Consider the following 23,689-nt stretch of genomic DNA (forward strand, 5'->3'; position numbering starts at 1 on the left):
TTGGCTTCTAGGTGGTTGCCTGAGATGGAGACAGAGAGGTCCAGGAAGGTGAGGGAGGTGTTAGAGATAGTCCAGGTGAACTTGAGGTTGGGGTGGAAGGTATTGGTGAAGTGGATGAACTGCACAAACTCCTCTTCGGAGCACGAGGTGGCGCCGATGCAGTCATCAATGGAACAGTGGAAGACATGGGGTTTAGGGCCAGTGTAGGTACGGAAGAGGGATTGTTCCACGTAACCTACAAAGAGGCAGGCACAGCTTGGGCCCATGTGGGTACCCATGGCCACCCCCTTTGCCTGTAGGAAGTGGGAGGTATCAAAAGAGAAGTTGTTGAGGGCGAGGATGAGTTTGGCTAGGCGTATGAGGGTATCAATAGAGGGGGACTGGTTGGGCCTGCAAGACAGGAAGAAGCGGAGGGCCTTGAGGCCATCTGTATGGAGAATGCAGGTGTATAGGGACTGGACATCCAGAGTAAAAATGATGTGTTGGGGACTGGGGAATTTGAAATTCTGGAGGAGGTTGAGGGCATAGGTGGTGTCACAAATGTCGGTAGAGAGCTCCTGGGAGAAAGTGGAGTCCAGATAGGTGGAGATGAATTCGGTGGGGCAGGAGCAGGTGGAGACAATGCGTCGACCAGGGCAGGTGGGTTTGTGGATTTTGGGAAGGAGATAGAAGCGGGCGGTATGGATTTGGTGAACAATGAGGTTGGAGGCTGTGGATGGGAGGTCAACAGCATCAGAAATTCAATTTCACTGGTCCAAAGTTAAACAGTTTGTGCCCCGAATTAGCCTTTATATTTCACTCTTGCAGGCTTTTTTTCCTATTATTTATCTGCCAAGTAACCTGTTTGCATGATGATCACATACTGGAACCTTGCTGTTTTACCATAAATACCCTTTCCCACATATTCTCATTTGAATGACTGTCGCCACAAATCAAATATCGGTTTTTCACCAGCAGGACACATGTCATCACAAGGGTACAATTTAAGTTAATGTTGTGAAGCCTGAAGGAGATGAAAATAGTTTGGGCAACTACCACTGATGCAATTTCCCCCCACATCCGTGTCCAGGCATTATTACCCGTGTCCACACTGCCTGACTTGATTACTATTGCCAGCCTGAATTCTGTAAGCTGTACCGGGTGACCAACTTGATATCATCAGACCACTTGCAGATTCGCTGTACGTGAATAAGGCCAAAATCTTCAAAATGGATCCAATAGCTTCACTGTTGAAACAAACCTAGTTGCCGGTGCGCTTCACTTGTCAGCCAGTCCAAAGTTTAAACCATCTCCTACACACACAAGGCAGCATGGCACACTGCACACACATTCCCACAAATGGCCCCAGAACTTTGAGTGTTTGGCAAACTGAGGTGAGTGGTAGGCTATATCAGCTTTCACTGCGAATGCAGCCTCTTTGGGGTGCTCTGGAAATTAAACTAAAGCTTCCTCACAGTCTTATAAAAGGAATTTTAAACGTTGTGGACATGCTCGCCGAGCCGGTGTGTTTGGTTGCGAATGTTTCGTCCCCCTGCTCGGTAACTTTCCCAGTGCACCTCCAGTGAAGCGTTGGCGTACTGTTCTGCTTGTTATTTATATACCTCGGTTTGCTGGTGTGGGTGGTATTACTTCCTGTTTTGTTTCTCAGTGCTATATACACAGGGGTCGAGTTCAATGTGTTTGTTGATGGAGTTCCGGTTGGAATACCAGTCTTCTAGGAATTCCCTGGCGTGTCTCTGTTTAGCTTGTGTGATTATGGATGTGTTGTCCCAGTTGAATTCGTGTCCCTCGTTGTCAGTGTGTAGTGAGACAAGTGAGAATTGATCATGTCTCTTGGTGGCTAACTGGTGTGTATGCATCCATATTGTTAATTTTCTTCCAGTTTGGTCTGTGTTGTTCCTCACAGTCCTTGCATGGTATTTTGTGTATTACCCCAGTTTTGCCAGTTTTGGTATGGGACCCTTTACGTTCATGAGTAACTGTTGTAGGGTAGTTGTTGGTTTGTGGGCTACTCTAATACTTAGGATTCTGGATAGTCTTGTGGTCATCTCTGAAATACCCTTGATGTATGGTAGGTGATAAGTGATTTTGGTCATGTTGTGTCTTCCTGTTGTGTTCTGTCTTGGAGGTAATGGCGGATTGTGCTTTTCAGGTATCCATTTCTTTTGAAGACTGCATATAAATGCTCCTGTTCCGGGTTGCTGTAACGTGTTGCAGCTTGTTTAAATAGTGTTCTGATGCAGCTCCATTCATGGGCTTCAGGGTTGCTAGTGTAATTGAGTATTTGGTCCGTATCTGTGGTCTCTCTATGTATGTTAGCCTGGAGGTCCCCATTGTTTATGTGTTCTACCGTTATGTCCAGGAAGGGTAGGTGATGTGTTGTTCTCTTCTTATTTTGTGAATTTTAACCCGGTAAGGATGTTGTTTATGTAATGATGGGTTTGTTCCAGTTTAGTGCATTTAATATTCACATAGGTGTCATCAATGTATCAGACCCAAAGTTTGGGTTGTATAGCAGGGCGCGCTGTCCGTTCTAACCTTTGCATTACTGCTTCTGCAATCAGTCCTGATATTGGGGATCCCATTGGTATCCTGTTGGTTTGCTTATATGTGCTTTTGTTGAAGGTTAAGTGGGCCGTGAGGCACAAATCTAGTCGTTTCATCGTAGTATCCTTACTGATGTTGTTGGTGTCCTGGGTTGCCTGCTTACTTGATTCACCTAGCAGTGTGACAATTATTTCTTTCGCTAGGTCGATTTTTATGGATATAAATAATGCTGTTACATCGAAGGATACCATTTTCTCATTCTCTTCAATCCTAGTATCCTTGATTATGTTGAGGAATTCTTTGGATGAGTGGATGGAGTGATAGTCCACCAAGTATTTCAATTTCTGTTATAGCTCTTTGGCAAGTCTATAAAGTCTGACAGTGAGACAACGGGTCTGAGGGGGACTCCTGTTTGTGTACCTTGGGGCATCCATAGAATTGAGTGTGTTGGAACCCTCTTTATTTTTTGGTCATCTGTCTTGCTGATGCCTCCTGAGTTGTGTAATTTCTTGATAGTTGTTGCAATCCGGTTTCCTAGCTGAAGTGTTCCATGTCCGATTCTGGCTTGCCAGGGCTTTTTAATGGCTTTCCTACTCACACTTGCAATCACTAGTAATTGTTAATGTTAAATAATGATCCCCAGTGCCCTCTAGTAGCATAGTAGTTGTGTGCATACCTCAGGATCAAGAGGCCTGGATTCAAATCTCACCTGCTCCAGAGTGGTATAATGACTTCTCTGAACAGGTTGATTCAAAAAATAGATTAAATAGAAAAAAGATCCCTGTGGCCCTGTTGTGGTACAGTCTTAGTGTGACTCCCCCGAATTGAGAAGCCTGGATTTAAGTCCCACCTGCTCCATAGTTGCATAATAACATCTCTGACAGGTTGATTTGAAAAATAGGTTACCCCATGTCTGATAGAGCATTCAACAATTCTTACTTTTCTAATATACAGTTTTTAGAAGATTGTACAATTCCACTAACCCACATAGTTTGGAATCACAAGATAGCAGAATCGTTGACTTATTGCATAGATTGTAGTAAATATTCACTTTGCACATGTGCATCATTTTGTCAACCTCTTGGCCCTCACTGTAGCATACAAATAAATGTATGATCCATGATACTAACTGTTTATGGTGCTGACTACTTCAACACCAGTTCCATATCACTGATGCGGCCAACAAAGATAACAACAGTACTAGAATCTGTTAGTAAGATGGGATCAGGCACTTAGCAAGTCACTAAATGAGTGGGCAAAACCAATACCAATTTCTGAAAGGAAAATTGCTTGTTAAGAAAAGTATCAGAATTTTGGGGCTTGTGGCTGGAAAGATAGATAAGAGGAAATGAATGGGTGTAGTTTAGTTAGATTTTTGCAAAACATTCAATAAGAGGTTAAATAAGCAAGTATTATGCAAAGTGAGGACTTGCAGTTTGAGGCAACATAATAATGTGGACTGAGTAACAGTTAATGGATAGAAACTAATGTAGCAATAAACAGGACATTTTTGGATTTGCTGGCCAAGGCTTGTGGCTTATCACATGGATCAGTACTTGGGAGCCACAACTATTTACAATCTAAATCAATGCCTAAATGAGAGGTCAGTTGTGACATTCCCAAATTTGCTGACAACGCAAAAGAAGGAGAGAAGTTAAGAATGTGAGAGATGCAATGAGGTTGAAAAATGATTCAGATCAGTTACATCGGAAGAAACTAACCTATCAGATGCAATACCTTCATGTTTCTCCACGTGATATTTGTTTTGATTGGAAAATAGAAAAGTAACTTATTTTTCCTAAACAAAAACAGAAATTGCTGGAAAAGTTCAGACAGTCTGACAGCACCTGAGAAGAGAAATCAGAGTGAATATTTTGGGTCCAGCGAAGGATCACTGGAATGAAACATTAACTCTGATTTCTCTTCGCAGATTCCACCAGACCTTCTGATCTTTCCCAGAAATTTTTGTTTTTGTTACTGATTTCTAGCATTTGCAGTTCTTGCAGTTTTCTTTTTCCTAAATGCTGAAATATTCAAAAATGCTTACATTGAGAGGAATTAGTGTGTCCTTGTATACAAATCACTGGAAGTTACCATGCAATTAAGGCTAACGTACTATTTGCATTCCTAAGGAATTGGAGTATGGATGTTAAAAAATGTTTAAAATGGTATCGGTACTTGGTGAGACCACATCTGGATTATTCTGTAAAAAATTGGTCTCGTCACCTAAAGATGGATATACTTGCATTTGGAGGAGAGCAGAAAGATTTACCAGACTGATTTCTAGGATGATAGGATTCTTTGAGATGAGATTGAGTTGGCTGAGCCTTTGTTTTCTAGAGTTTGTTAAGTATGAGATTTAACCTCAGTGAAACATTGAAATGTTTAATAATCTCGACACAATATATGATGGATGGTTGTTTGCCATGGATGGAGCAGTCCCCAGCAAGGCGATGAGGTGTTACAGTCTGAAAGTAGGAAGTTGGCCATTCAGGACTGAGTTGAGGAGAAATCTCTTTAGTCAAAAGAAAGTTTGAATCTTTGGGATTCTCTATTGCAAAGAGAAGTCAATGTTGAGTCAGTTAGTGCATTGAAGCGAAGGTGCATGATATTTAGATACTGAAAGAATATGGCAACATTGTCGTGAGCTCAGGTAGATGACTGGCCATGACCTTTGTCGAACGTGGATCGGGCTCAAGAAGCCAAATTATCTCCCCTATTTCTCATGAAGAGAAACCGCAATCCATTTTGTTCATCTTTTATTATCCTGTTAATCACATGAAATGATGATAATGGAGATACTAACTAATTATAATAAGTAATCTCTTGGTAGATCTGGATGTGAGATGAAGAAAGCCCTACTGACAAATAACTTTGGAATCTAAATGTTCAAAGTCACCTATTTGTCCCACGCATGCCACATTTACCAACTGTCACATTTAGGACCACACATAAAACTTATCCCTGCATTATTTTCTAAAAAGCAATCTATCTTATTTGTATTTAAATGAATCATTACTACCTGATTCTACCATCTAATAAGGAAGCCAGTTCCACAGATTTATCATTCACTCACTGAGATATTTCTGAAGATTAGATTTGAATTTACCCCCTTCATGCATAGGCCATATGTCCTTTGTTCTGGAAATGTGAAACAGCTCGCCGTGGTTGACATTGCCTCGTCAATTTAGATTCCCGAGAACAAAAGCCATCATATCACCTTACAACTGCTTTGTTTCAGATAAGAGCATGTATAACGTATAGCGCTGCTCTGCTAATTCAATCATTTGCTATGAATCCCCTGCCACTAATTCTTGCTTTGTTCACTTTTGTATTCTTCCAATAGTTTCACTATCTCTTGTACAATGACCATTACTGTACTTTGTCTCTTAAGTGCAGTTATATCACTGATTTGTAAAGTGTACGGATCTTTACTATTTTAGCTCAGGAGTAGTCTTTTCATACATTCCAATGTCTGATTTGGCTTATATATTCCTGCTGAGAATTGCCCTGAGAGCAATCAGGATCTATAGGTTTCTTGCATTTTGCACACGCACAATTTTCTTTCCTTTTCTGTAATAGTCCTTTACTGAAGCTTTTGTTCCAATGTGGAGCATTTTATATTTCTCTGCAATGAATTCATCTGTCACCTGTCTTTACAATTCTCAGATATATTCAGATCCTCCTGAAACTTATTTTATAGAGCTTTGAAGTCTACCACTGTTATAAGCTTGGTATTATCAGCAAATTTAAATATAGCGCAAAACATTTCACATTAGATAATATTTTCTGCATCACTTCTGTTAACTTTTGAAAATAAAAACATCTGCCTATTTTCAGCCCCAAGGCATTCCTACAATATATAGTAATTTCTGAAAGATTTCTGCCAGAGCTCCTGCCATTCCCTTCCATATTTCCTTAAGAATCTACTGGTGCATTTTATTTGGCCTCTGACATTAATTTACCTGAAGGTTGTCCCCAAGCTTGTCACCCGTTGGGAGGAATGTAATAGCACCGCAACTTCTGCAATATTCTTTAGCTCACTTTCCAGATCAAATACAGTAATTGCCTCCTCTTTGGTAATGGTTAAGGCAAAAAGAATATTAAAAACAATCTGCAGTCAGTGTTACATCAGTTTCTCTGACCGCACCTGGAATTACTTTCACCCTTTTCTTTATATAATATGACAGAAACACTTTGTATTGTTAGCCTTTATGATTTTTGCCGTACTAAAACTTAGAAATTTTCAGATTGTTACCATTTTTGTACTTTAACAATTCCTTTTGGTATTGAATTCATCTTAATGCTGTGCCATTTTCCTTCAGATAGTACTTTTTGATTCATTTATGTGATCTGATTAGCATTTGCAAGGTCAACAATTATTGCTCCCCCAACTATGCATTGAGAAGATGATGGTACACCACTTTCTTGAACTGTTACAGTTCAATGGATGTAGGTGTGCTATTAGGGAGGTAGTTCTGGGATTTTGACCTTGTGACAGTGATGAAACAGCGATACGATTCCAAGTCACACTGTGTGTAGCTGACAGGCTACATTGCAGGTGCATGCTCTGCATGTTCTTCTCCAGGGCAATGTAGCACAAGGAAGATGGTCGTGATTGTTAGAATCCCATCTTCTCAGCTCTGGGTCAGCCCTAATGGGATTCTTTAAGGTAGTGTCCTAGTCTCAGCTATCATCATCATCAAGGGGCTTCCCTTCATCATAAGGCCAGAAGTGGAGCTGGTCACAGACAATTGTACATCTGCAGCTCCTTGGATATGAAAGTTGCTTCTGCCCATTTGCAGGGTTGGACTGCTAATTGGAAAGTAGCATTCAGCAAGTGCCCACCAGTGGCTACCACCAACAAGAGTGAATACACTGCCTTCTGTTGATGTTCAACAACCTCACTGTTGTTGCTTTTCTTACCAACAACATCCTAAAGGTTATTATTAACCAGGAACTTAACTGGACTAGTAGCCCAGGATAAAGCCAAACTGAATATCAGTCAGCAGGTTATTGCTATTTTTAAATGATTGAGAGTAAGCTATATTGGTGTTAATTGGCTGCATTGAATTTATTGATATAAAATGGAAAAAAATCGAATTGGATCTGTGACGGTGGGGACCTTGGGTAGAGGCTGAGATACACCATCCAGTCGGCACTTCCTTCTTTAAGTTGTTTGGTATTCCCTTTCAAATTGGCATAGTGCTTTGTATGACTACACGCTAGTGGCTCAAAGTACCTCTTCCATTCTCCTATACATTTTCAAACCTCTCAGGGTCTGTTCTGAGAAAACTTCTTAGCAGTTAGATTTAGTGGTTTTTCAACATATCTAGATAAAGTTCTGTGACCTTTGCTGCTTATACTAACAATTAGCATTTTTTGTGTAAAAGAATATTATAATGTAATCTTCTCAAATTTTGAGATTAAAAGCATTTGTTTATAATGGAAAATATTCAGCATAGTAATGTGACAAGAAAGTTAAATGGAAAACTCCACATTCTTATCAGAGATAATGGGAACTGCAGATGCTGGAGAATCCAAGATAACAAAGTGTGGAGCTGGATGAACACAGCAGGCCAAGCAGCATCTCAGGAGCACAAAAGCTGACGTTTTGGGCCTAGACCCTTCATCAGAGCGAGGGTCTAGGCCCGAAACGTCAGCTTTTGTGCTCCTGAGATGCTGCTTGGCCTGCTGTGTCCATCCAGCTTCACACTTTGTTATCTTAACTCCACATTCTTATTTTTTTTAAAGGGATTGGTCTTTTGATCATGTAAACATCCAAGAATGAGCTGGAAGAAATGAACTTGCGAAGAAAGAGTGTGGGGGTTGGGCAGGAGGGATTTTAATTTTTGAAAGTTCAAATATAATTGCGAGTCACCACTATATCAGAAGCAATTTCAAATGTGGCTAAAACACGAAACAAAAACAGAAGTTGCTGGAAAAACTCAGTAGGTCAGGCAGCATTTGCAAAGAAAAGATTAGAGTTAACGTTTCGGGTCTGGTGACCCTTCCTCAGAACCTTTCTTTCCTTCACAGATGCTGCCAGGCCTGTTGAGCTTTACTAGCAACTTTTGGTTTTGTTCCTGAATTACAGCATCCGCAGTTCTGTTGGTTTTTAATCAAACATGGCTAACACCTGAACAGGTGAGGCCAAAATTCACTTGACTTCACCAACAATAAATTCTGCCACAAATTCGCAAAAAAAGAAGTAATTCAGGCATTTTTGAGATTTGTCAGTATGTTAGAGGAATGGATATGGAGGAGATGAAATGCTGACAGCAAGAGGAGCTATGAGATGGCAGCTTACCACTACCTGCTGAAGGGCAACCAAGGACTGGCAATAATTGCTGGCCAGCCAGTGATAGCCACGTCCCATGGTGGTTAAAGTAAAGATTTAGTTTGTTTTAATATATTTTATGTTATTCTTTTTTTTTAGATTCTATTTATTTTAGATTATTCTAATGGATGCTTCAGGGTAACCATCAAATTAATAGGAGCTAATAGCTAGATTACAATTTGTAAGTTCTTTGAAATGGAACAGATGCCACTCAGCAACACACATAGAATTAATATAGAAATTAGGTAAGTGTCCACTTTTATCATAAGTTGTTCAAGACAGAGTGACACCTTGCAAAAGAAAGTGGTTCTAAGAATACAGGAGCCCTCATCCATTCACAGTACAATGCATCTTAGAAAATCTTTTAACTCATGGCCAAAGTTAAGAGAGGGAAAACTAATCAACTGAAAGCATAAGAAGGTTTAGACTTGTATGTTTGGTGACTGGTAGCTGGGTTTGAAGAATTCTACCTGAGGAAGCAAAGGACTGAAAAGACAATATTGAATAATAAAATGGGATGAACTGTAAACTTCTGCCTGGAATACAGTTGAGAAGAACAGTGCATTGTTGTATTGAAGGAAAATAATCTTTCTTCAAACTCAAATGTTATTAAATAAGTCAATTTCCCTATTAGCCTTGGTTAATCTAATGATCACTACTGTTAAAATCAGAAGAGAATACCTAGAATCATGGAATTCCTAGAGTGTGGAAGCAGACCATTTGGCTCATTGAGTCTAAACTGATGCTCTGAAGAGCATCCTGCCCAGACCCATCCTATCCCTGTAAACTTGCATTCCCATGGGTAATCCACATAAACTATACATCCTTAGACACTATGGCAATTCAGCATGCCTGATCCACCTAACTGGCACAGCACTGGACTGTGGGAGGAAACCAGAGCCCCCAGACAAAACCCATGCAGACATGTAGAGAATGTACTAATTCCACACAGACAAGTCACCCAAAACTGGATCTCTGGCATTGTAAGGCAGCAGTGCTAACCACTGAGCCACCTTCCTTTTCCCAGAGCCCTGGGGAAAGCAGACAGCAAGCAGTAGAAATACTGTTCATCATTCTGTTAAAGTGAAGCATGTGCCAATGAACAGAGGAAACACTGATATGTGGAAGCAAGTTAGAAAAATAAGGAAGACTAGATTATAACTCCTTTCATGTGACAGCATATGTCAATGAGAGATCCTACCAAGTAGTAGAAAGGAGCAAACAAGTATTAGAACAAAGAAGGAACTGTCTATCATTCGAAGAGGATGACAAAAAAATTATTTTGACCATTTTAACAGAAGATCTGAAAGAGTTTTCTCTCCTTTTGTTTTGGATGAATACCATGGAAAATGGGAGGGTCAGAGGCATCTTTGGGCAAGGTATAAACGCATCGGCAAGCTGGTCAGAGTAAAGGCAATAATGTAATTGGGATGAATGTAACAATCTAGAGGAGACAATTTTCCTTCAAGATTGAACTACAAACCAAGAAAAATGTGGTGAATATATTGGATCAGTGTCCAGTGGGAATTTCTTGAGTGTATTCTCAATGATGAACAGATGTTGTCTGCTCACCTGGTCAATAAATCAAAAGCATAGAGAGGTACATAATACTGTCAATGATGGGGAGTAATACTGATTTGAGAATATAATCTTGTAAAACTATGCAAGTCAAATGCCTGTGTGACTGAACTTATAGTTTACAGCTGAGAATGGGAGACCTGTATCTGGAAACAAGCACAGTAACATATAATTAGAACTAGGAGGGAAGAAAGAAAAAAAGCTGTTACTGTCAGAATAATGAAATGCACCGATGCCCTTTGATAGGAAAAGATGGAAGAGATAAAAGGTGCAGCAACTTAGAATTATTATCTATTCACATATAATTGAGGTAAAATGAGCTGTGTTCTTTCTGCACAGTTAAAATGGAAAAAACACAGTCCAGAGAATATGTACCTGGCAGGTTACAATCGGACAAATGACAATGGAAAGCCCTGTAAGGGAAAAGGTGAATTGCAAGAGGACAAGTCAATATACAAGCTGAGATTGACTCATTTACTGGAAAGATGAAAACAGTTCAGCCAGAGAGCAAAAGCACAATGACTGTTGAAGAGCATTACATCGATAACACATTAGGTAGGTTAAAATGAATGAGTCTAGAAGGAGAGTGTGATTGCATCTGAAACAAGTTGTGAATTGGATAAGAAATTTAACTCATATTTATGCACCAGAATCTGCTAGTGCAAGATAGTGAAGACCTAACACAAGAAAGAGCAGCAGCACAGTGTGGCATAAAACATTTTGTTCAAATTTCTCAACAAAATCGTAGTTGCGTGGAATTTTTCTTTTTAAATCATAGGTAATAAATGTTTATTGAGAACCTAAGAATTTTTTCACAATCCATATAAAAGTCCATTTTTGTATTAGTTGACTGGACAAAAAAAACTTCTCATTATTTATCTTAAAGCCTTTTGAACCAACAACATGGAGATATAAGCTTTCAGAACTGTTAGTCCTGTCAAAATATGAGGTATCCTCTGCTGTTCAACTGCTGGAATAAAAAGCAAACATAATGAGTGTTGAAATATTGTGTTTTCTTTTAATTCAGTAGAAAGCCTTAAGCATATTTGAAAACTTGGAATCCAAATATATCTAGTCACCGGAGGTCTTAAAGCAATAGTGAAAGAAGGAATTAATTCATTGACTATAAAAGCCAATTGAAACACAGGAATGATGGTAAGCAGACAGACAAAAACAGAGGAAAAGCATCTCTAAATGGAAAATTGGTACATGAGGTGATAATGAAGGCAAAGATGTGTACAAACTGACATTTCTTTGACACAAAGTAGAGTTTAACTGTGTCACAGTATGAGTAAACAAAAGAGCAAAGGAAGGAAGTATGCAATCACCGACCCAACCAAATGAAATACCTGGGGGTTAAGAGGGGAATAGTATGCAACTAAATATAAATGGAATTTTAATCTCCTCTAATCTCTGTTATACATAGGCTATAAATGCTAATACACCATGTAAGCTTTCAAAGCTGTGAACTGGATAGATGTGTTGAGAAGAGCAATTGTCTGCATATGGTTATATAGAATTGTGAGCCCCACGCTCAAAAGTAATATGCTCATTTCCTCACCATATTATTCTCCTCCTTTCCATTTCTTATAATTCCAGTAATCTTACTTTTACTGGCTGCAAATCCTCTGCTTCACCTTCACTCTAACATCTTTTAACTTTCCATCACCCCACTTTTAGAACTTAAAGACTTGAAATTGTCAATTCTTTAAAGTTGTAGAACTGGTAAAGAGTAGTTTCTTACAGTTGCAAAAAGATTAGTTGTATATAAAAATCCTCAGAAGTGGTATCAACCTTTGGCATGTTCCCAAGTTCGGTATGGTTAAAGAGGCTAAAAGGGACTTGATAGAACTGATTTAAGGAACACATTTTTTGAGGAACATTTGTTAATCTGCATGCCACATACAAACATTCACAACTGGTTGAAATTTGTATTATATAATCCATATTGCACTCTATGTATCTTTGTATCTGCAACTGCATACTTAACAAAATTAACATTTAAAAAGCCACATCTTCAAGTTAATCACTATTTATTACCATTGCTGCACTAGAGTTGTAAGTTTCATCCAGATACATGTTAGTGAAAATGAACATAGCATTTTTAATGAATTATACCCATCAATGATGCAGTAATATGATGTTTTCAATTGTCTATACAAATCATAAAAATGGTGTTTCACAGCATTAGTACCGACTTGCAACCAAATAGCAATCCCAGCAATTCTTTCTGGGAAACCCTGTAGCACGACAACATGAATTGTGGGTCATATAAAGACACTGTACCATCTTTCAAACATTATTTTATGTCACATTTCACAGGGCCTTGGCAGACATTTTACGAAACCAGGGGCCGATTCCAGTGCCACACTATGAGAGAGAGAATATGACTGCAATCGATGGATCGCCCAAGGAAAACTCGCCTGTTAGAACCTCCAAAAACCATTTTACACCAGTGCGAACATCCAAAGGCAATCATGGTGAGCAGAGCTTCATCCTCAAACTGAGACCTTGATGTGTGTTTTGCGATTTCTGTCACTATATTGACTTAATGAATTTTGGCTAAAATATTTGCTACAGTGTCTCAGTTAGTAGTGAATACAGAGTTGCAGTTGAAGGCTGAGATAGACAGATTTTTAATTGGTCAGGGAATCAACGAAAAAGGCAGGAAAGTAGATTTGAGGATTATCGTACCAGCCACGGACACATGAAAAAGCAAAGCAAACCTGATGGGCTGAATGGTCAATTTCTGCACCTATATCATGTGGATTTATAGATCTCATGGCTTCTAATAAACTAGCCATGGACTTGGAGCAAGTTGAGTGAAGATCTAAACCTCAATGCACTAAAACTGGGACAAATACACACATTTGAGCTTGCGATTGTGATTATCACAGATTAGGTAAGGACACTTTTCAGTACATTATTAACTAGGCTTAAATGTTACCAACAGAGACTGGTAAGTTTGAAGTTATACTTGATGAGGTAACTTACTGATGTCAAGGCAAAGGAGCACCCTACAAGTGAGATTGTATTCAGTTGATAGTCCCCAGTCGCCACCTTTTCCTGCTTGGCAAGGGGAACATCCATTTTATTAATTGCAATAAAATTAAACATAAAATTCTTAGGTTTTTAGGCAGTCTCTGGAAATAGCTGGGTGCTTTCAAGAAAGGACCCTTGCGGTAGGTACAAATGTAAATGAGCCTCATTTTTCCCGTTGGAAATTGTCTTTGGCAGCGATGATGAATTATTAACTGGAAACCCAGGTAATACCCTGAGGATAGAAGAACAAGGTGCTGGAGGAACTCAGCAGATCTGGCAGCATCTGTAGAGATAGAAACAGAGTTAACATTTTGAGTCCATTAGAACTGAAAGCAGCTGTGAAAAGGTAGTATTTATGTGGATGACTGGGGGTGGGGGTTGAGGGTCAGAGAACGAGTGAGGCGGATGGATGGCGATAGAGAAAGAAAAGAGAAAGGGAAAGAAAAAAGGGATTGCTGATAGTAAGCTGAGACAGAAGTAGATGCTGAATGGGTGCTAACAGGAGGTGTGAATAACTGAAAGTGTATTGGGAGCACCTCAACCAAAATAGGACCTGGGAGCATGAGGGTGAAGAACAAGGATGAAAGGAGATATTCATATTCTAAAACTACTAAGCTCAATGCTGTATCCTGCAAGTTGTAAGGTACCTTGGCAGAAGATGAGGTGTTGTTTCACCAGGTTTCATTGAGTTTCACTGGAGCGCTGCAGCAGGCCTGAGATGGAAACGTTATGTTATCTGACCAATGGCGAATTGAAGTGGCAGGCAACTAGAAGCTTGATGTTATTTCTAAGAATACAGTGGACATGTTCGGCAAACCTCCATACTCACAGAATCATTGCCGATAGGTAATGTCCCTAGCAGCACCATCAACGTACATCCTGTCCCACTGGCAGGATAGAGCCAGTACAGGTGGCTGCATAACCTGGGGTGGAGTTATTCTGATTGTTTTAATTCAACAACTCAGGACCACATGAGATCAAACTGGAAAACCAAACTGGCTGGAGAACCAGCTGCTGATTACCACAGAGCGTATCTCCCCCCCATGAAACATCCAACTGATGTTGAACACTAGTTGGAGGAAGCACTGAGCGTGGCAAGGGTTCAGAATGTACTCTGGGTGGGGAATTATATCATCCATCACCATGAGTCTCAGCAGTACCACTACTGATCCAGCTCACTCAACTGTCACAGACACAGTCATGAGTAAACCAACAAGAGTGAAAATATACTTGATTCTTACCTATCTGCCTGCTGCAGATGCATCTGCTCATGAAATTATTTTTAAATAGAGTGGCTACCATGCAGTTCTTATGGAGACAGTCCTGATTCACACTGAGAATATCTTCCATTACGTTGTGGCAGTATCACCCATATTCATAGGGATAACCTTCAAAAGATCTAGAAACCGAGACAGGGCGTGCATGAGGCACTGTGGACCATCAGCAACAGCAGAATTGTACTCAAACCTAAAATGCAAGCTTATGGACCAGTATATCCCCAGTTCTACCATTACAATCAGGGCAGGGGATCAACCTTGGTTCAATGAAGAGAATGGGAGAGCTTACGAGGAGCATTACCAGGAATACCTAAAATGAAATGTGAACCTGTTGATGCTACAACATGTGACTAATTGTGTGCCAAACACTAAAAGCAGCAAATGATGGGCAAACCCAAAGCAATTTCACATTGAATCGATCAGAATGAAGCTCTGCGGTCTTGCTGCATCAATTGTGAATAGCAGTGGACAAATAACAACTCACTTGATAAGGTTTCAACAAATATTCCCACACGCCATGCTGGGGGAGCCCAACACGTTGCTGTAAATGCCTCAGCCTTCACTATTGCGCCAGTCTTCAGCCAGAAATATCGACTGAATTAGGCAGACATAGAAAACAGGAGGTGTAGGCCATTTGGCCCCTCAAGCCTGCTGTGCCATTCAATATGTTCATGGTTGATCATCCACCTCAGATCCCACTTTCTCATCAAACACTTTGGTCTCTTTAGCTCTTAGGACTCTATCTAACTCCTACTTGAAAATATTCAATGTTTTGGCATCAACCACTTTCTGTAGCAGAAAATTCCACAGGCTCACCATTCTCTTGTCGAAGAAATTAACCTTTGTCACAGTCCTAAACAGCTTATCCCACATCCTTAGACTGTGACTCCTGTTTCTGGACTCCTCATTTATTCTATCCCGCATTTACACTGTCCTGTGCTGTTAGTATTTTACAGGTTTCAATGAGATCACCCCTCATTCTTCTAAGCCCCAGTGAATATATTCCTGGTCAATCCAATCTCTCTTCATACATCAGTCGTTCCATCCCAGGAATGGTATGGTCTGGTAAACCTTCCTTGAACTTCCTCCATAGCCACAACGCCCTTCCTCAGATAAACAGACCAAAACAGCACACAATATTCCAAGTGCAGTTATACCATGGTGAAGAATTACCTTGGACTCCTCTCCTGATCTCCCGCATCACAGGTGTCAGTTTTCAGCCAATTCAATTCATTCCACTTGAATGCTCTCAACTGTTGAAACACCAAATACTGCAAAGCCTAGGGACCCAAACAACACTCTGGCAATAGTACTGAAGATGTGTGCTCCAAAACAAGCTGTGCTCTTAGCCAAGCTTTTCTAGTGCAACTACAACACTGGCATCTACTCAATAATGTGGAACGTTGCCAATGTATGTCCTATACACACAAGCAGGACAAATCCAACCCAGCCGTTAATTATCAACTAAGTCTACTCTCCATCATCAATAGAGTGAAGGCAGGTGTTATGCAGCATTAGTTTAGCATAACCTGCTCAGTGCTTCATTAATGACCCTCCTTCTATAATGATGTCAGAAGTGGGGATGTTCACTGATGATTACACAATGTTCGGCACCATTTATGGTTCCTCAGATACTGAACTAGTCCATGCCCAAATGCAGCAAGACCAAAACAGTATTCAGGCTTGCTTGATAAGTGGCAAGTAACATTCATGCCATACAAATGCCGGAAATGATCACCTTCCACAAAAATATTTTAACCATCACCTGTTGGCATTCAATAACATTTCTCATTACTAAATATCCTAATATCAATTTCCTGGGGTTTGTCATTGATCAGAAACTGAACTGAACTAAACTAAGCATTTGAATACTGTGGCTATAAGACCATGGCATATACTCTCCGTGCTGAGCAAATAACTCATCTCTTGACTCCCCACAGCCTGTTGCCACTTACAAGGCATAAAGTTAGGAATGTGCTGGAATACTCCCCATTTGCTTGGATGATATTCAGAAACACTCAAGAGGCTCGATATCACCCAGAACAAAACAGCCCGCTTGACTGGCACCACATCCACAAACGTTCAGTCCCTCCACCACCAATGTGCAGTAGCAAAAGTGTGTACCATCAAAAAGATGCACTGCATAAATTCACTAAGCCTCTTAAACAACACTGTCCAAACACACAACTACAAACATCTACAAAAACAAGGGATGCAGTATGTGGATATACCACCGTTAGCAAGTACCCCTCCAAACCACTGACAATCCTGACCCAGAAAGATATCAGCTATTCCTTCATTGATGCTCAGTCAAAGTCCTGGAACTCCCTCCATAATGGTATTTTGTATGTACCGACAGCACATCGATTGCAGCGAAACAAAAAGAAAGCCTGCATCATCTCCTCAACGAGGCAATAAATGTTGGCCCAGTCAATGGCACCTAAGCCTATGAATAAATTAAAGAATACCTCAGTCTATTTGGGGTCTCGTTCAGGAAGTGACTTCCACAAGATCTGTCACTTTCTCATTGATGCATATCCAAAGCCAGTGTTACCATGTAAGTGACATTTTAACTGCAGATTTATCGTTTGTTGGTTCAGTTCAAATAATATAGTTTGAGGCCGGTTGAAGCTGTGTGTCAAGGATTTGTAACAATTCTTAATCAGGATACTTACCATTTTTAATTTTTATTTATCAAGAATTGCAAAGCAATTGCAATTTACAGTAGGCTATAGCCTCATATTAACAAAATTCAAGAAAGGTTATTAATAACTCATATTTACAAACTGCTTCTACTTGACAATAGCCTTGAATTTGAAGGATCAACTATACATCTCCTTGTCAACTTCTATTGGGTGATCAAGACTTTCTTCCCTACTCCCTCTCACCCACATTCCAAAAATAAAACTGTGTCAATCCAACATAATAAAATGTGAGGCTGGATGAACACAGCAGGCCCAGCAGCATCTCAGGAGCACAAAAGCTGACGTTTCGGGCCTATCACTGTGTCAATCCAACAATTGTCTTCAGTTCCAGACCAATTATTCCAAATTCTATCCTCTAGGGGAACGCCAAACAGATGTACCTGGGAAAGGAAAACAAAAGAATAAAATATTAATTGGGTTATAACACTGTCCTTGTATGTTGGGTATGTAAGTTCAGATCCAGCCTAGACTCTTGGGATGAAAGCTTTTTCACTTTGTTTCCAAAATTTTTAAAAGTTAACCTAGTTCATAGTGGTGATGATAACTGCATAAATCTATCCATTATTTAGTGCTAACTTATCACCAAATTGACAGTTTTGTTTCACGACTAAGCAGGATAGTGAGAGTGGAGAATGCAGTGTGACATACCAACTGACATAGTGCTACTTTGTTCATAGGATTAAGGTACATTCATGAGCACAATGAGATGAAGATCCATTGTGTCAGTAGGTGCTATACACCACCCCATTTACTGAAGTTCACAGGTCAAGATTTTAATCTATGGTGAGGTATTCCATCCTACCATTGGTAGACACTGATACTGACTGCCAGGCAGCCTTTACAATTGGCTGGACATAGGACATCCACCCCTCAAGCAGGATGAAGTTCTATTCCAGTGCAGTATCTGCCAATCTGATTGGCCTGTAGCTTTTGCAGCTCAGTAGTGCCATGAGTTGCTCTGGAGAGGACTGAGATTGTGAGCAGTTCAAGAAGTCTAAGCCCCTGGGGCCCAAGTCAAGCTAGTTGTCGGGGCCTCAGGCCTGGAGGACCAACTCGGTTTGGCCAGGAATTGATGGTAACGGTGGAGTAGTCAAAGGTGAGGAAGAAATCCCAGAGGGACACATCTTGTGGGGGTGCACCCAACATTGAATGGGTGCCATTGGTGGAGACTGTCCACTTTCTGCCTGATGCCAGAGAAGGATAACTTTCTGGGTTTATTCGCTGCTTTGATCTCATCCCTGATAAATTGTGACCAGGTGGGGAAATGGCCTTTTGACTGCCATTAATTAGCCACTTGTGGGCCTTAATTGTGGAATGAGCCTTGCTGTTCCCACCACCAAATTGCAGCTTGCCTGGAGTATGTCATGGTACACTGCTTGTGTTATCAATGATGTATTCGTGTACCTCCGAAGCGATTGAGTGATGTCATCCATATAAAGTAATGTCACGTAATATTCCTGTTTAAAATATCAGCTTGACTTTGAATAGCTCCTTTTGCACTTTGTAATCCACTAGGATAATCGGTTTGTCAACCAGTTTGACAAAGGGCTAAAGCAATGATTCCGATAAAATTGTAACGTGTTTTGTCACTCTGTAAATAAATCTTCTGACACATGTCCTCAGTAAGAACCTAGTCTGTGTTCAGGAGTCAACATAATCGTAACATCCATCATAGTATTAGCTTATGCCCGACATTGAAGCTTTATTTTTTAAACAAAAAAATTGCTTATTCTAGTGTGTCAAAGAAAGACTGTGTGTCAAGAAGACTGCCATCATCATGGTGGCTACATTGTTCAAGATATAAGCCTACAAACAAGCAGTCAACTCAAAATGCATCTATACATCTTGTAGAATAAGAGCTTCCTTGGGAACAGAAGGGTTTGAGTATAGTTGATTTAAAAAAAACAAAAGAACTGTGCATGCTGTAAATCAGGAACAAAACAGAGTTGCTGGAAAAGTTCAGCAGGTCTGGCAGCATCTGTGAAAGAGAAAGAAAAGAGAGTTAACATTTTGGGTCCGGTCACCCCGTTCTGAGGAAGGGTCACCGGACCTGAAATGTTAACTCTGATTTTTTCTTTTGAGTATAGTCTACTTGATTAGACTGTGATCAACCAACTTCTCAATTAATGTGTCATAGTGGTACAGACCATACAAGCACTGCCTGAATCGATCTAAACCTGATGAGAGAAAAATGACAGGCTATTATTAACATTGCAACTTAACTCTTACCGCCGTAATAAGTCCACATCACAGCATGAATGAGGCTTCCAGGAACGTTCTCAGAGGTTTTCAAGGCTTTCCTCCATTGAATCATCACTTCAGGAAGGAGCACAAACTGTAAAGAAGACGCACAAACTCCATTCTATTTTGCCCTTTTGGCATAAACATTGGCTCCCCAAATTCCCATTAAGTCAATAAGATTGCAATACATATTCACTTTATTTGAAACACTGTATATTGTAAGTGTCTCTCTCCCAGCTCAAAGCATTTCAAACAGTGACAGCTCAAATAGCTCTGGAAACATGTGCTTAATATTCAAACCACAATGGTAATTAAAATCCTGAAATGGATCGGCAGGCTACTTAGCTCATCCTTGAATTCCAGTTATTCAACCTCGCGTTGACACTTCATTCACTGAGCAGCAAATTTGACCAAAAGAAAGTGGTCATACTGATTGGTGTAGGAAATTAATTTTGAGAAGAGCTCATTCTTTAGGTTTCTCTGATGAAGACCCAGAAAAATCATGGAAAAGATAAATAAACTGAGGATCAGCTCAAGTTTAAGATGCACTTCAGAATTTACAGACATTAGTTTATGTCTACAAGTAGCAATCAAGCAAAATTATTTTCGGTTTGTTGGCAGATGTTGCCACAAAAGTGCAGAGAATGATATCAGTGAAGAAAAGCTGGCTGAAAGACGTTTGGAATTAGTGATGGCTTCAACATCAACCAAAATCATTCAGAAAAAGATTTTGTGCATCATTAACATATCCCTGAGCTCTGTCTTTTAAAAAAGATGGAAGCAAAAGTTCAGATCAGAAAACCCTCTAAGCTCTTGACTCCAAGATAGCAATGATGAACAATGTGAAACATGCAAATCATGCATAAAGTGTGGTCTGCCCCATTTAATAAAACAGTGTCCAGCATCCTACGGCACAGGCAAGCTATGTGCGATTAAGGGGCACTGGACAAAGACATACTGATAGTCCAACCATCAGAAAAAGCCCAAGATGCAGCATAAAGCTCAACAAAACATTACAAAATGGTTCAACCAACATCTAACACAGAGGATGTTCCCAATATAATAACCTTGAAGCGAAAATATGTCGACTGAAGTTCAGGAACTGTCTGTAACGAAGCAGCTTCTTCCAAATCCTAATCAAATTTTACATTATATTCAGTCTTACATAGCATATTCACAACATGAGAAGAACTGAAGAACTCACTATGATTATGATAACGTATACCAGGCAAATGGTTAGAATGAATTAACTGAGAGCCAAAATTGAGAGATACAAGTCATATTGTTGTCTCATTACACATCCTAGATTAGAAGTGTGCAAGCAAAATGTGCAGAATGGTGAAGCCTACACACAATAAGATCACTTCCTCCAATAAACCAAAGGTGCAGTGCATGCTGGAAATCTGAAACAAAAGCAGAAATTGCTGGAAAATCTCAGCAGGTCTGGCAGCATCGGTAGAGAGAAATCAGAGTTAAGGTTAACTCTATCTTCCCTTCACAGATGCTGCCAAACCTGGTGAGGTTTTCCGGCAATTTCTGTTTTTGTTTCACTTTCTACAATAGGTTGGAGACTACGTGTATTATTAATCTCAGTATCAATATGGTTGTTCTGTGCAGACACGAGGAACCTTGTACATTGTTGAAACAATTCTTCCATCCATTTCTAGTTTGCTGGTGTTTACAAATATCCTGACCTACCCATAACACTACATCACACACCTTGCCATACCTGACACCCTACCCTACTCAACAAGCTGTCTACTTCTGCTTGATACTCTACCCTCTACTCCTCCAGCACCCTATTTGCTGCTATCCTACACATTACACCATAAACCCTTCCCTCCTGGCACCTGACTTACCTGAAATTCTAAATTAAATCCAAAAGAACTGTGGATGCTGTAAATCAGGAACAAAAACAAGTTACTGGAAAAGCTCAGCAGGTCTGGCAATATCTGTGAAGGAAAAAACAGAGTTAACGTTTTGGGTCCGGTGACCCTTCCTCAGAACTTCTCACCAGACCCGAAAGTTAAAGTCTGTTTTTTCCTTCACAGATGCTGCCAGACCTACTGAGCTTTTTCAGCAACTTTGTTTTTGTTACCTGAAATGTTACTCATCTGGATTCCTACCCTGTAGCATTATGCAGCCTTGCCTTTTGGCATTCTACTGAAATGCAACCCTGCTTCTTATCCCCTATTCATCTGGAATCCTACCCCTGGGACTCTGCCTTTTTCCTCGCTGGCCACTTCCCCAGGTGGTACTCTAACATCACACTTAAATGTAGGTACTTATTGGTTGACAGCAGCTATCCAAGTGGCTGTGGGAACTTTGCAATTTCAGAATACGGCAGCTGAACTGTGAAAACAAGAGAGGTTAAAATGGTATCAGAGGTAATGGGAAGATGTGGTTTGCTTAGCCTTGTCAGTTCTGCGTGACAAAAAAAACTGTCAAAATGGAAGTACGGCACAGCATTTCTGTGGGATGGCTGCGAACTGTCTCCCAGAAATGTGAAGCTGTATTTTGTTAAAATCCAGCCACTTGTGTATAAATGCATGCTTATATAAGATAGTCAGGGGAATAAACTACTCTTCAAAAGAACAGAAGCGATGGTTTGGTCTTGCAGCTATCTACAATTAGACAAAGACATATCTTTTTAAGAAAGTTACGTGATGCTTATAGGATAACTCTGCTCCTCGTGTTAAATTGCAGTAGAACCACAATTGGAATCACAGGGGAACATGTCCGCAATTTTGTAAAAGGGGTGAGGTGGTGGTGGAGAGTGAATTGTGATGCCTATAAAATTCAACCATATGACTATGCATTGGTGCCTCAGTGTCTTTTACTGATATTTGCTTCCTATCCTTTTGTACTGTCGCCAAACAACAAAGCTATTGGTCTCAGCCTTGAAAAATTCAATTGACCCAGTAATCACAGCCTTTAGAGAACATTTCTATTCAGCTTTCTGTAAAATCATGCTTTCTCATTTATTTGTGAATGGCTTTGTTCTAATTTTGTGATCCTTTGTTCTGCACTTCCCCATCAGTGAAAATAATTTCCCTCTACAATATCAAATAACTTTATAATTTTAAGACCTCAATTAAAATGCACCACAACCTTGTTAGCTCAAGAAAATATAATGGCTGACAAGTTAACATTTTAAACACTGGTACCATTCCAGTGTACCTTCTCCCAGATCCATATATTCTTTAAATGTACACTGTCCAAAACCAAATGCAGGGCTAATGAAAAAAAAATGTATTCTTCCTTTTTCTGCCAGATACAAAAATAAAACTTTACTGCACTGGGATATCCAAATCTCTTTTCATCTCAGAGATAATAGAAACTGCAGATACTGGAAAATCTGAGATAACAAGGTGTGGTGCTGGATAAACATGGCAGGCCAAGCAGCATCTTAGGAGCAGGAAAACTGACGTTTTGGGCCTAGACCCTTCATCAGAAAATCAGAATCATTTTCTGATGAAGGGTCTAGGCCCGAAACGTCAGCTTTTCTACTCCTAAGATGCTGCTTGGCCTGCCGTGTTTATCCAGCTTCACACTTTGTTATCTGTTTTCGTCTCCACAGCTCCTGGTCTTTGACCATAAAGAAAATGCTCTATACTTCCTCAAATAAAAAATGAATGACACCACAGTTTCTTACACTGAATGCCATCAGATATAATGATACAGGCAAGTCGAGTGACGATGTAAAACTAAGGGAATTCTTATCCCCATCTAACCAATTTACCAGGCCTGATAGCTAAGATGTCTTCATAACACTTGGAAGTACAACTGATAATTTCTCTGACACTTGTTAAACCTCGCTAGGGTAGAGGGCTGGAAATCAAGGCCTACTTTAGGTTTGTTAAAGATTTTCAACACCATGCAGAATTCCCCACGCGACCAGTCTTTAAGACCTATGGCTAAAAGAAAACATGGGCCAGATTTGTGTAATTAACACAAAT

At 40.0% G+C, this 23,689-nt stretch overlaps 1 protein-coding gene across 6 annotated transcripts in view; it reads left to right on the top strand.

Annotated features, from left to right (window-relative positions):
- The window catches only part of LOC125463536 (protein shisa-6-like), a 510,207-nt gene that overhangs the window by 37,641 nt on the left and 448,877 nt on the right, over positions 1 to 23,689 (top strand). For all 6 annotated transcript variants that reach the window (XM_048554881.2, XM_048554882.2, XM_059653801.1 and 3 more), the window contains one exon: positions 12,788 to 12,945. In XM_048554881.2, coding sequence (XP_048410838.1) covers positions 12,788 to 12,945 — 158 coding nt within the window. The remainder of the gene's footprint in view (positions 1 to 12,787; positions 12,946 to 23,689) is intronic.

The sequence above is a fragment of the Stegostoma tigrinum genome, chromosome 22, assembly GCF_030684315.1.
Source record: "Stegostoma tigrinum isolate sSteTig4 chromosome 22, sSteTig4.hap1, whole genome shotgun sequence".
Taxonomy (NCBI): Eukaryota; Metazoa; Chordata; class Chondrichthyes; order Orectolobiformes; family Stegostomatidae; genus Stegostoma; species Stegostoma tigrinum.